Source organism: Mustela nivalis, assembly GCF_964662115.1.
Source record: "Mustela nivalis genome assembly, chromosome: 13".
Classification (NCBI taxonomy): Eukaryota; Metazoa; Chordata; class Mammalia; order Carnivora; family Mustelidae; genus Mustela; species Mustela nivalis.
In genome coordinates, this window is record NC_139032.1 from 25,503,861 (window position 1) to 25,518,679 (window position 14,819).

The window sequence follows — 14,819 nt, forward strand, 5'->3', positions numbered from 1 at the left end:
ACCTACAGAAATGGGAAAAATATATGGAAGTAATGCATATGAGAGTTTAATGTCTGGAGTACATAAAGAACACCTATGAGTTAATTAAAAAGATAATCCATTTGAAAAGCAGACAAAGAACTTGAAAGACATTTCTCCATAGAAGATATTCAAATGGCCTATAATGATGTTCAACATCATTAGTCATTAGGGAAATGCAAATCAGAACCACAATGAGATACCACTTCACACATGCTTGGATGACTGTAATGGAAAGAAAAAAATGTGTGTTGGCAAAAATATAGAGAAATTAAAACCCTCATACATTGTTGGTCAGAATGTAAAATGGTTCTGTTCTCTACCAAAAACAGTTGATTCCTGAAAAAATGAAACATAGAATTATATGTCCCAGAGATTCCACTCCTAGGACTTGAATAGTTAACCTGTAGGCCAATTTTTACCACAATATTACTTATAGTAACCAAAAGTTGGAAGCAACCTGTGTGTCTACCAACAGATGAATGGATGGACCAAATGTAGTCTAGACACACAACGGAGTATTACTTGGCCACAAAAAATAATGAAATTCTGATACATGCTACAACACAGATGAACACTGAAATGTTATACGAAGTGAAAGAAGCCAGACACAGGATAAATATTTTAAGATTCCACTTTTTGAAATAGCTAGAATAGGAAAAGTCGAAGAGACAGAATTAGATTAGCAGTTACCAGAGGCTGGAGGGGAAGGGGGAAATGGGAAATTACTGCTTAACGTTTTGTTCTGAGTGTCTGTTTTGAGTGATGAAAAAGTTTTGAAGATAGCTAGTGGTCTCAGTTGTCCAACACTGTAAATGTAATCAATGTCATGGAACTGTACATTTAAACTTGATTAAAATGGAAAATTTTATATTTATTTTACCAAAATTTACAAAAGTAATGTAATATGCCCAAACCCACTGAACTGTATATTTTACGTGAGTGAACTGTATGGCATAGGAAGGATATCTCAATACAGCTGTTAAAAAAAAGAATCAGTAACTAGGCTTAAATGTTATTTAACCTTTTGTTGCATCACTAAATTGTGTGTGTGTTTTTTTTTAAGGTCTAAGAATAGATTATATTCCAAAGTTAAAAATCTTGAAATCAATTATGTCCCAAGGCTTTAGTTCAGCTTAACATTTCAACAGAAAAGAGCCTGGAAGCTACTGCCAGGTAAGCGTTTGTTATTGCTGGTCATGACCATTATCAACGTCCTCTTTTCAAAAGAGCCCTGTGAGGTAGGCATGATTAAGGCCATTTTCGAGGACAATAAACCGACTCAGAGAGGGTAAGCGATTTTCTCAGTAAATGACCTGAGAAGGCTGGGATCTGAACCCATGGTAGTCTGGCCCCAGAGCCCAGGCAGATAACCTTAGTTCCTCCCCAGACTAATCCAGTCCACAGAACTGCTGGACAGAGAGGTCTGATCATTCTTATGCTCATTAGGAATGAAATGGTACCATTTTTACCTCGTGCTTTTCCCCATGCTGTCACATGGACAGTCCATGTCGAAACACTTTGGAAATGGGAAATCCTACCAAATGTTAGATATTTTTTTCAAAAGTCAGCTTTATATGTTTTTGACAGTCTCAAGTAAAGGTCCTTGTTAGAGAAACGGTCATCACTGTACCTTCTTTTATGAAGTCAAAGCCTTCAAGACAGTACTCAGAATTCAATAAATAGGTTTTACTATGTAGATGAACAAAGTTTTAAGTGAATGAGGACAGCAACTGAGGTCAGGCCAAGGTGAGATCTCTCAGAAGCCAAGTAAATGGAGACCTTGGCTTCGTCAGCCCTGAGCCATTTAACATTTCCTATTAGGCTTAGCAGGAAAGTATGACAGTATTACTTTGATTTTTTGTTGATCCCGCTTGATATCTGCATCCAGTTGCTTCCTTTTTTCATTTTCTTCTCGAAGTCTTTTTTGCAGCTGTACCTTTTGATATTTCATGTGATCTACATTCTGCTCTAGTTCAGTAGCACGTTTCTCATTTTGGATCGACAGTGATGCTAATTTCTTACTGTTTTGTTGCTTCTTCTGTAAGACCTGCAGATCATATGGAATATTTCAAAATGAAAAATTGCATCAAACCTCCAGTAAACTTAAACTTTTCATTCTATGACAAAGGTAAGCATTTTGCCTAGATTTTCATTATTTCTGACAGGCTCTTAATTGTTTCCTACAGGTCTACTTTGACAATTGGGTCACCATCGTAATCTTCACCAGATTTCATGAATGATGAGCCTCCCTGATACTTATCAGCCAAACAACAAAACTGGTATCTTTGCTTTTTTATTGTTTTTTAAAAATGATAAAAATTAAAATATAAAACTGTACTTTTATTTTAAAAGACTTATCTCAGACCTCAAATCTACTGTTCTGTTTCCCAACACCAAATTACCAATTTCTTAATTATTCTTCCAGAAATAATTAATATGCATGCAAATAACTTCATATATATTCTAAATAGACTATTTTTTCACTTCACTTTTTCTCTATTCATCTTAGAGATCTTTTCACAGAAATTTGTTCCATGTGATTGCAAAGTAGTCCACTGGGCTCCTCTTTTTTATCCAGCTATACCTGAATAATTAATCCCTGAGTTAAGATAATCAGAACTGATACCATTTGCCTTACAGTGACTAACCGTTACAATTACCATTTTAACTCTCTTAAAGCTTCTCCTCATCTTGCTAAAATTACTGATGAGTAGCATAAAATATGTGTGAATGTTTGCAGAGTTTATACTACTAATAGAAAATATCAGTGTTCCAATTTAATCCTCATCAAACAAACATATATTTTAAACCTGTACTATGTGCTTTAACATTGCACTAAGTACCTCTCATATGACATAAAAAGGGTGAAATCATTTGTAAACTATACAGACTACAGTTATTTCCCTTATCTTCGCAATAAATTGTTGGCAAAAACAGCTTTCGTTTTCATTTAACTAGGCATTCACAGAGGCTTTGTCGCTTAGAGCAGCACCAGTACTGGTCACAGATTGTTCTCAGCTTGCATACTGTTGGGTTCACCTGACATTGTCTGCATTGAGACCTTTTTGATACAGGGAGCTGTGCCCCTATGTGCCTTTCTCTCATCATAGATGGATAACGAATGATCTGCAGGTGACTTTGAGCACCACTAGCCTGAAGGCCACAGGACTCTGTAGTTTCCCATCCCTAGATTTGGACACTGGCTTTGTAACTTACTTTTGATAGTAAGCAGCTTTAAAGCATTAACACACTACATACTCTCCGCATATATGTAGACATAAAGAATACAGATTTTAGATTTTTTAAATAAAAGAATTTAAGTTTTCAAAACTTAAAAAATAACTTCATTGTACCAATAAAAACACTAGTATTTCAATATTGTAAAATGGCATGAGATGTTAGAGTACTGAAAAGTATTAGTCACTTCAATTATGTGACTCTGAATGAGTTACTTTACCTTTCTAAACCTCAGTTTTCTCCTTTGTAAAACACAGTAAAAATACTCTCTAAAGGGTTAAATAATGATTAAATAATACATATGAAACATCTGGTATGTAGACACTTAACGGGTAACTACCATCCTCCTCCCCAGCCCTGCCACCATCCACTTCCCCGCTGGGTGTGCATGAATAAGGCACAGCCATTTCTAAAACTATACGGGAATCCTGTGTCAGTCCCATGCTGTGTGGAATGTTTCTTTTGAGCTTAATTATGTTCTGTGTCTTCTTTCCTTTCCTTATCAATCCCCTTAGCAGAAAAGGATATGCAACAGAAACATAGTAAACAAAAACCCATGATAATTCTCAAACCCTAATAGTAAGCTTTTATTTAATCTTTTAATTAATCATTGTAGCTGTGTTAAATATAGAACATATAAAAAATAACTTTTGCTAATTCAGGTCTTCCTCAAAGCAAGAAAATTCTCAAATATACAACCTAAACTTACCTAAAGGATCTGGGAAGAGAAGAGCAAATAAAGCCTAAAACCAGCAGAAGAAGGGAAATAAAAAAGATAAGAGAAGAAATAAATGATACAGAAATTTAAAAAAAAAAGTAGATCAAAGAAACTTGAAGTCCTAGCCTCAGCAAACAACAAAAAGAAATAAAGGGCATTCAAATTGGCAAGGAAGAAGTCAAACTTTCACTCTTCCAGATGACATGATATTCTATGTAGAAAACTCAAAAGACTCTACCAAAAAATTGCTAGATCTGAAACGTGAATTCAGCAAAGCTGCAGGATATAAAATCAACATATAGAAATTTGTTGCATTTCTATACACCAATAATGAAGCAGAAAGAGAAATCAAGGAATTGATTCAATTTACAATTCCACCAAAAAACATTAGATACCTAGGAATAAACCTAACCAAAGAGGTAAAAGAAAGGAAAGTTTTCCTTCAGAAACCTATACAACACTTATGAAATTGAAGAAGAGACGAACAAGTGGAAAAACATTCCATGCTCATGGATGAGAAGAGCAAATATTGCTCAAATGTCTGTACTACCCAAAGCAATCTAAACATTCAATACAATGCCTATCAAAAGACCACAAGCATTTTTCACACAGCTAGAACAAACAGTCCTAAAATTTGTATGAAACCAGAAAAGACCCTAAATAGCCAAAGCAATGTGGAAAAAGAAAAGCAAAGCAGGAGGCATCATGATTTCCGGACTTCAAGCTCTGTTACAAAGCTGTCATCATCAAGACAGTATGGTACTGGCACAAAAACAGACACAGAGACCAATGGAACAGAATAGAGAGCCCAGAGATGAACCCACAACTGTATGGCCAATTAATCTTTGACAAAGCAGGAAAGAATACTCATTGACAAAAAGAGAGTCCCTTCAACAAATGGTGTTGGGAAAACTAGACAACAACATGTAGAGGAATGAAACTGGACCACTTTCTTATGCCTACAAAAAAATAAATTCAAAATAGATGAAAAACCTAAATGTGAGACAGGGAACCAACATAATCCTAGAGGAGAACACAAGCAGCAACCTCTTTGACCTCAGCCATAGCAACTTCTTCCTAGATACATCACCAGAGGCAAGAGAAACGAAAGCAAAAATGAACTACTGGGACTTCATCAAGATAAAAACTTCTGCACAGCAAAGGCAACTGTCGACAAAACCAAAAGACAGCCAACAGAATGGGAGAAGATATTTGCAAATGACATATCTGATAAAGGGTTAGTATCCTTTCTAACAGAACTTAGTTAGCATCCTTTCTAACAAAACAAATCTATACAGAACTTACCAAACTCAATACCCCAAAAATAAATAATTCGATTAAGAAATGGGTAGAAGACATGAACAAACATTTTCCCAAGAAAGACATCCAGAATAGACACATGAAAAGACACTCAATGCTGTGAAGTGTGTAAACCTGGCAATTCACAGACCTGTACCCCTGGGGCTAAAAATACATTTTATGTTTATTTTAAAAAAATTAACTATCCAAAAAAAATAAATAAATAAAACCACTCAACATCACTAGGCATCAAGGAAATACAAATCAAAACCACGATGAGGTACCACCTCACACCTGTCAGAATGGCTAAAATTCACACAGGAAACAGATGTGGCTGGGGTACAGAGAAAGGGGAACCCTCTTACTGTTGGTGGGAATGCAAGCTTGTATAGTCACTCTTGAAAACAGTATGGAGGTTCCTCAAAGTTAAAATTAGAACTACCCTACAACCCAGCAACTGCACTACTAGGTATTTACCTAAAGGCTACAAAAATACAGATTCAAGGGGCACATGCACCCTGATGTTTATAGCAGCATTATCAACCAGAGCCAAACTATGAAAAGAGCCTAATGAAGATGTGAGAGATACATGTATATAAAACAAAATATGACTCAGCCATCAAAAAAAATGCAATCTTCCCATTTGCAACAATGTGTATGAAACTAGAGGGTATTATGCTAAGCGAAATAAATCAGAAAAAGAAAAATACCATATGGTTTCACTCATATGTTGAATTTAAGAAACAAAACAGATGATCATACGGGAAGGGAAGGAAAAATAAAATAAGATAAGGAGAGAGAGAGGCAAACCGTAAGAGACTCTTAACTAGAGAGGACAAACTAAGGGTTGATGGAGAGGTGGGGGGTGGAGGGGAAGGGCTAAATGGGTGTTGGGTATTAAGGAGGGCACTCGTCATGTGACCCCTGGGTGCTATAAGTGATGAATGACTAAATTCTACTCCTGAAAGCAATACAATTCTATATGTTAACTAACTTGAATTTAAATAAAAACTTGGGGAAAAAATCTTTGCTAAATCTACAAATAAGGCTTAAACCACAGGTGTGTATATATGATCAACAACCTCCTTAGAAAAATCATCATTTTGATTAATACGGAGAATAAAAATTACAATCAGAACTAAAGTTTGAAAACTATGAAATTATAAGTAAAATTTCATAATAAACACAAAGGAAAGAGCTTAATTTTTTTGTTCTACTAATGTTCTGTTAACATGAGCACTTTGTTAGACACTGTAGTCCCAATTTTAAGGACTGAAAAGTGAAAAAGAACTGATCCCAAGACACTCTGAGGTGAAGTGCTAAACGAAAACATGTATTCCTGAAATGAGTATTATGAAGGAAAGTGGGACAGGTGACATATACCACTACCATGTCCTTCTCTAAGCAGTTCATATATTAAGTCCTACTATGCTAGCTCTGTGTTGACAGGCTACTTAGGTAAAAAATAAATAAATAAAAATTGGGGGGGAAGGGCCAGATGTTTGAGGTGGAACTTGGTGTTTGGTCTGCTCATGTGCAGTGGACACTGACCTTGCTGAGAGAAAATAATTGTGGCACAGTTCCAAAAATAAACTGATCATGTTCTGAACAGATGAACTACAATTCCACTCTCCCCACAGTGGAAACAACAGGAAAGTAATAGATCATGAATGAAAAAAATGGAGATAGCATTCTAGCAAATTCATTAGAATCGGACTGACAAAGCACTCTGATCATCCCCCAAACCATTTGAAAATGGCTTCATTATACACAAAAATCTCCCTGTAATCGAGTGTTTCTCATAGATGACATTTTTAATGGTAGCTATTTCTGAGGTCATAGCTAAATCCAGCGCTAGGAAATCAAGAATGAGATGTCAGTTACGAACCTTTCCTAAAGCAATCAGTGACAGCTTCAGAAAACGGTCTGAAATAATAGCATTTGCTGAGTGTGTGCACAAAATGCCCTATGCCTACCAGATGTTCTCTATGTATGATTAAATCATCAATCTTTTATCCCTCAGAAAAGAACACAGTTCTGTGATTATCTTTTTCTCACCATTGGTTTTTGATAAAAACTTTAATATACTTCTCCAATGAAGAATATAGGTCCCAGATTGAAAGGAGGCAAACTTGCCAGCATACCAGGAAAGAAGAGCTGCCATCGCATTTCTCTTGCTGGTGAAAACCGAATCCTACTTCTTTCCTAACCAGCTACAAAAGCAGTAAGCCTTAAGTAAGTTTGCACACAATTACATTTTGAAAATTACCTGGACTCTTAGCTTTGCGGCATCCATCTTTTTACGGAACTCCTTCTGTAATTTTACCTTCAAAGCAACATCAGAAAGATCTTTGTTTTCTAGCTCTTGCAGCTGCTTCTCTGTTTCAGTTAATTCCACCTTCGCCCGTTCTGCTTCGTGTTCAAGTTTTGTTACTTTCAGAGAATACTGTTTGCTTACCGACTTGGCATCGTTACCTTCACCACAGTAATAACAGTAACAACAATTATAAATTAGGTTTAAAAAATAAACAAAGTAAAATATCAAAACCTCAAAAATGTTCTATTCTGCAAAATCTGGTTGGGCGTGTCGATCTTTAAGACCCAGCAGCATGAGCCCAGCTGTCCTCGCTCATCCCCATCAAATACAACTTGCCACCTGGGCTCTTAATAATCAGCTGCTTACTGACTGTTCGCACCTAGTACCAGTCCAGCCTCTCACAGGGTCATCTTTGAGTGTTTCTGATTTTCTGAATTTGGGGTATTAGCTTTGCTGTCATCAGACTCCAGGTAAGAAAAATACTTGGGGTGATTCTTTGGCTTTTTGCTTACTACACTTTGGCTTCTCGGTACCTGTAATCTTGTTTTCTCTATTATGAAAAATTCCCAACATAGCAAAAGTAAAAAAATAATCTGATGAACCCCCATCACTGAGATTCGAGAGTTCACAAGATTTTGCCATAGTTGGCTTCATCTATGCCTGTCTTCCCTTAATTTGCTGAAGAACTATAAAATAATCAGATGCCCTGTCATGGCGACCTACAACACTGCAATAAACATCTATTCCAAATATGGACATAGCCAAAAATTCTGTCACACCTCACAACATTAATCCCTACCTGACCCTATTCACACTTGCCCAATAGTCTCAAAACGTCTTTTACAATTGGTTTATTGTAATCACCATTCAAAAAAGCCCTAGAATACACCAATTTTGTCTCTTACAAATCTTTCATTCATCCCCTCTTTTTCCATTCAGTTGAACTTGTCAAAGATGAATTTTTTCAATCATTTTCTAGTATTTGGAGCATAGAGAAAAACAGAAATACAAATATTTCTGCATCTCTTTTCATCCTAAACTCAGCTACTGACCCTAAAAACTTGGTTTTGATTTGTTCTGAACAGCCAACTTATCCCTGAACTAAACTAGCAAACTCGTGGCAATGGAAGAGTCCAAAGCTTGTGGGATGACTTATCCCCAGGGGAAGTGTGTTCTAATGCTGTACTGAAAAATCTCCATTTTTTAATAAAAAGCAATGACGGAACTCAATGTACTGTGAGTTGTCTTCTGGCTCTAGAACTCTCTGGTTATATCTAACTTTAAAATACACATGGCTACTATATTTGAATGAATTTAAGACCCCTTATATTGTTCAACACACCAGTACTTTGTGAGTCACTAAGAAGAAAAGGAGAGTGCCATTTACACCAGGTACATGACAAAATGCCCGGATGCCACGCAGAGTAAGGTGCATCCTGATTTCAAAGATATGAAAATGTAAAAGAAATGATGAGAAACGATGAAATACAGGTGGTCATCACTTATTGTTGGCTGAGATCACTACTCTTTGGGGGAAGACACGGTGACCCTTTTGTGAGTCACCATCTCTAAGGAAAGCTCCAAATTGCCCTTGGTTCGAATGAGTAAGAAGAGGAGCCCCTCTGTGCAAGTTCAAGTATCCTCTACCTTAAGGCAACCAGGATGAGTACCCCGGGGCTACAAAAGTGTGCTTGTTTAGGGAGAGATCCCACAGCGGCCTCACCTATCAAAAAGAAAATCGTTTGTTCCAGAAGGGCACGTAGCCTTAACTTCCACAGGCTGTACCCTGGTGGAGAAGCTATTTACACTCCTAAATCAGTTCCTCATCGCTCCTGAGAGAGATTTACTGGCATTGATCCTGCCTGTGAAGGAGGAGCGTGGTCAAGCTCAGTTAAACATCTGGGACACCAGGAGCTAGAATGATGCACACAGAGCACATTCGTCACCAGGACTGAGGAAGGGAAATGCGTTGGGACAGTGGTTAGGGAGAGGAGGGTGAGAAAAGAGGCAGCCAGCCAGAAAACAAGCTTGCCAGAAAGAGGAAGGAAGTGGGAAGGCAGATTGCCCCTTGCTGGCAGAGGAGCTGGGAGCCGCCATCATTCATGTAATCGGAGCATGATTATAGCCTCGGGCTTAAAGGAAAAAAAGGTAACATTTCCTTCAGTTCCCTTAAATGTGACCCATGTTTCACTGAAGCTGAAAAAAGAAATGCTGTGGTTTATTATTTATTATCCTTTCACTTCCTTACTGAATTTCAAGTAGTCAAAGCTCACCCTTTGAGTCTATTAGGGGCAAAAACCCCAAAAGACTGAGACATGATTTTCAAGACCAGCCTAATGATGTAGCTAAAGGGTGAGGAGAGGATGCGGTACATACACCCAAGCAGGCAGAAGCTGAAACTAAGGGGAAGAGCTAAAAGCTCAGCTCACTAAGGGAATAGCTCTCAAGGATAAATCCTTACATCTTCAGAGAAATTAAAATGATCTACATTTGAAATGTTAATCAACAATGTTGAAAACAAACTATCCAAAAGAATAAGGACTAGTAATTTAATATTAAAGTGAGTTAGAAAAATAGCTGACATATTCCTAGATACCTAGTATGATGTTTCTTAAAAAGTGGCAAAAAAAACATTAAGTACCGCTAGAGTTTCAGCATAACACAGAGTTCCCAGTGGTAGAACCATTCATAGCTGAAATCCCAGTGGAACAATGTTCTTCTGAGAACTAATGTCCACCTATTGGCTATGAAACATACCTTGTTATGCCAAGTTCCAAGCTACAGTGGACAGAGCTCAGGGTAAAAAACTAAAATAAGTGTTACAACATCAGAAGCAATTTTAGAAGATTTTCTTTCTCATATAAGCTTGTTCACAGGACAGTATTACCTGTTTTTATTAATTCTTTAATTAGATCTTCCTTCATCTTGATGTTAATTGTAAGTTCTCTCATTTTTTGTTTAGCTTCAGTAAGTATGAGTTCTGAATTCCTTAATTTTTGCAAATTCATATCTTGACTCTCCTGAAGACATTCAATCTTTAAATCTTTAAAGAAAAAGAAGCAAAACTGAGAAAACTACAAGCTCATAAACTATTCAATAGCAGTGGAATTAAATAAGAGAAGCAGACAGAGAAACAGTCTAGAGGTAGCATAGGAAGAGACAAACAGCAAGGGAAATAAAGGAAAAAAAAACCACATGTAATTGGGACTTTAATATTCTAGCTTATGGTGAGCTTCAGTCATATCCTGTGGGTTCTAATACATAATATTTCATTGCCCTTAGATACATGATTTACAAGTTTCTTTAATATGAGTTATTTTTTAAAAAGGTGTAAGATCGGGGCACCTGGATGGCTCAGTTAAGCGACTGCCTTCAGCTCAGGTCATGATCCTGGAGTCACAGGATCGAGTTCTGCATCGGGCTCCCTGCTCATCGGGGAGTCTGCTTCTCCCTCTGACCTTCTCTCCTCTCATGTTCTCACTCTCTCTCATTCTCTCTCACATAAATAAATAAAATCTTAAAAAAAAAAAAAAGGTATAAGATCTCCAGGGTGGGTAGAGGGTTGAAATTTTTTCCCATTAACTTCTACTTTTATTGTAATCGGAGAATGCGGTCTACACCAGACTACTCAAAGCACAGTCCAGCACTGTGGCTACTGGAATGTAAGTCAACTATGTCACTACTGTTTTAAATCAGCTAACTTCTTTTCTTTTCTTTTCTTTCTTTTCTTTCTTTCTTCCTTTCTTTCTTTCTTTCTTTCTTTCTTTCTTTCTTTCTTTCTTTCTTTTTCCCACAGAAAGACTTCCTCAGTTAAGAAGCTAGTACACTAATTTAAATTCTGGAATAAATTTCTTACCTGATTGTAAACCAGTACCGAACTGGTCAAGGATGACTACTTGAGTAGGTACTATTTAAACATTTGTAGCACTATCTACATATACATTTTTAAATGTTTGTGATATAATCATTTTTGTTAATATTATATACATAAGCTCTCGAAGTTAAGAGACTCTATTTTCATAGTGTAGGACTTATCTATTATATAATTGATATTCCCTATGCTCTTTCTTTTCATGTTTTGACCACTCATAGACCAAGAGAAATGAGTTAAAAATCACCATAAGTTTTGGCAACAGAAACGTTTTGATGCTCATCAGTTGTATACTGGAACATTCTGAGCACTCAGCAGATTTGGCTCTAATGTTGCATGCATCACTACCAATAGGCAGGTGCACCACTGAAGCAGTAGACAACTAGTACATTACTTTCTCTCTTTTTTAAGATTTTATTTGAGAGAGAGAGAACAAGCAGGGGGTGGGGCAGAGGGAGATGCAGGCTCCCCACCAAGCAGGGAGCCCAATGTGGGCTGATCCCAGGACCCTGAGCCAAAGGCAGACACTTAACCCACTAAGCCACCCAGGCGCCCTAGTAAATTACTTAAACTGTATTTTAAAGTAGTCCAGAGTACAATGCAAATATCAACTCAAGTTTGGATATAAGTTCCCCATTCTGAGACATTTAGTCTATAACTCTAGTCAGAATTGATTTTTGGGAAAATTTTTTTATTAAGCAGTACAGAGTGAAAAATTAGAGATAGAACAGAGAACATAAAGGAAGTTCCACCAACCAGGAAAGCACACTTACCAAGTTCCCATCTTTCAGAACTCCTAGATACTTCTTATATTAATGACTAAAGAAAAAGAGAAGTGTTATAAACATTAAATCTAAATAACTTGAGAAAGTCTGTGTACCTTCATTCCCCAAACTTGACTTTTGTGTTTGATCCTGAATGTCATTCGATTCAACAAGAGAACAAACAGAGTCTGGCTTTTGAATCCATGAGCGACTTCTACATCTAAAAAAAAAAGATCAGGATCAAAGGTAACTTGTTTGTTAGTGTCTTCTCATCTGCCCTCAAACTGGTTTCCCCAAAACTGACAGTAATATTTAAAAATTATTAATTATATAAACAGAATTTTACTAATATTCCTCAAAACAAAAGGCTATCTCCCCCAAGCTGAACTCAGTGGGAAACGTATTATGTTTGTTGCCACCGTGGCAGCAAAATCAAGAAATCCAAAAATACTCTCTCTGAAAATTAAAATCCAACAACTACAAAAGCCCTACATGCAAAATTATTTTTCAATTTTAAGACGGATAACTTGTGTTCAAACACTGGTTTCATAACACATTAGGAGACAACACATTTAGCAAAAACTACCTACTCTTATATTAAATGGTAAAGTTACATGTTAATGAAAAAAAGACCTACACCTATATTGATTGCATCATACGTTTATTAAATTAATCTATTTTTTTTAACATACCTAATTTCAGATTTCTCTTGGCCTTCGGATTCTTCATCATCACTGTTGTCAGAAAATTGGCAGTGGAGGACTTCATCTTGTTCTTCTAAGTGACCCAGCAGCATCTGACTTCGTGTTCGAAATCCGGCAACTACTCGATCCAGAGAGTATACAGAAGCGCTTGTGTAGACCTTACAAGTACCCCAGCCAATAAAAAAAGGGATTTTAAAAAAATGTTTATTTTTCTCCTATCACTCAAGATGTTTTTGAAGAGGTTTTTAGATACTTGTGCTTAAAATGGCCAATTACTGAAAATATACAAAAGTCAAAATAAATTTCACAGTACCGTTGTGCCCCATGGACACATACATCTTTTAGAATCTACACAGCTCTTCCTTCTAGAAAGCTCCCTATCAATTCAAAAATGAAACCAAAGAGAGGCAGGACTGAAAACATCACAGCTCTTAAACACAGCACAGGCACTCCCCAAACATGTAAAAGAGGCAATGACATGTTGTGTACCACGCTGCAGGAAATCAAATGGATTTACTCATACTTTACATGTGGTGGTGAGGGATAGCCGACTTAATGCTCTAAGTGACACAGTTAATATGTATCATGGATAAATAGATTTTCATGACCCAGCCTGGGAACTTTCTATATTATAACATGCTTCTACTAGCAATGCACCTTAAGCTCTCAAAAAACGACCTTGGAGGGGCGCCTGAGTGGTGTGGTCAGTTAAGCATCTGATTCTTTTTTTTTTCCTTTTTTAAGATTTTATTTATTTATTCGACAGAGATCACAAGCAGGCAGAGAAACTGGCAGAGAGAGAGAGGAGGAAGCAGGCTCCCTGCTGAGCAGAGAGCCCGACTCGGGGCTCCATCCCAGGACCCTGGGATCATGACCTGAGCTGAAGGCAGAGGCTTTAACCCACTGAGCTACCCAGGTGCCCCAGCATCTGACTCTTGATATTGGCTCAGGTCATGATCTCAGGGTTGTGGGATCAAGCCCTACATCAGGCTCTACGCTCAGCAGGGAGTCTGCTGGAGATTCTTTCTCTCCCTCTGTCCCCACCCCATGCTTGCTCACATACTTGCCCCCCCAAAATAATAAATAAGTTTTTTTAAATGACCTTGGAAAACAACAAAAATTAGAAACTGCCTTTATTCGTTTATTCTAGTTTAAGTCACTAGATATTTCCTTTTTCACCACCTCTTTGTAACCAGACCTCAGAGTTTTTCTCAAAAAAGCCAAATGAAATATTAGAGGAAACATTCGATTTATTACCAGAAATAATTATAAGCTATTAAAATTTTAACTTAGAGTGGAATATGTATAACACAGATTCAAGTGATTTAAGTCTCTTACATAATCCCTCCCAGAAAAGCCTTCCTAATGCTAAAGATTCCTTGATATCTGACTTTTGTAGCTCTGCTGTTGGCCACCTAATAAGACCATCTGTCATACTGGTACCATGACGGATGCAGAATAAAGTTTCTAGGTGGATTTCCCATCCTGGCGTGTGAGGGAGTAGAGAGGGGAATTACTTACAGAAGAACCAACTCAGAAGTATTTATTTAACAAGCACAGGTTCATTTTGCCCCCACAACAAACAGGCATAGGGGTTTCTCTTTGTCACAGGAATAGGAATTAATTTCAGGAGCAAATAAAATCTTTTATTCAGAGTCAAATTTTGTTCTCTAGAATTCTAACTTGCTCTTAAAATTTCTGTCTACAAAGAAAACCAAATGATCCAGCTTTATAATGAAGACCAAATAAATCCCACAATAATTAATGATATTTAGCAAATTAATTCCTTAACAGTCATCCCACCCAAGACAAGGTATTCTTTGCCTCTTTCGGGCTCATAAAGGGTTTTAAATGATTTTTTTTAAGTCTTTACTTATTTATTTGACAG

General features: G+C 37.0%; 1 protein-coding gene and 1 long non-coding RNA gene across 7 annotated transcripts in view; one reads left to right on the forward strand and one right to left on the reverse strand.

The window, feature by feature from the left end:
- LOC309846394 overlaps positions 1-2,622 on the forward strand; it is a 50,090-nt gene extending 47,468 nt beyond the window's left edge. For all 5 annotated transcript variants that reach the window (XR_014301905.1, XR_014301906.1, XR_014301907.1 and 2 more), the window contains 2 exons: positions 1,085-1,194; positions 2,208-2,622. This is a non-coding gene — a long non-coding RNA (uncharacterized lncRNA). The remainder of the gene's footprint in view (positions 1-1,084; positions 1,195-2,207) is intronic.
- The window catches only part of KIF27 (kinesin family member 27), an 87,125-nt gene that overhangs the window by 32,567 nt on the left and 39,739 nt on the right, over positions 1-14,819 (reverse strand). For both annotated transcript variants that reach the window (XM_082695216.1, XM_082695215.1), the window contains exons 7-11: positions 12,920-13,089; positions 12,344-12,447; positions 10,480-10,635; positions 7,545-7,750; positions 1,871-2,068 (exon numbers count right to left, since the gene is read on the reverse strand). In XM_082695216.1, coding sequence (XP_082551342.1) covers positions 1,871-2,068; positions 7,545-7,750; positions 10,480-10,635; positions 12,344-12,447; positions 12,920-13,089 — 834 coding nt within the window. The remainder of the gene's footprint in view (positions 1-1,870; positions 2,069-7,544; positions 7,751-10,479; positions 10,636-12,343; positions 12,448-12,919; positions 13,090-14,819) is intronic.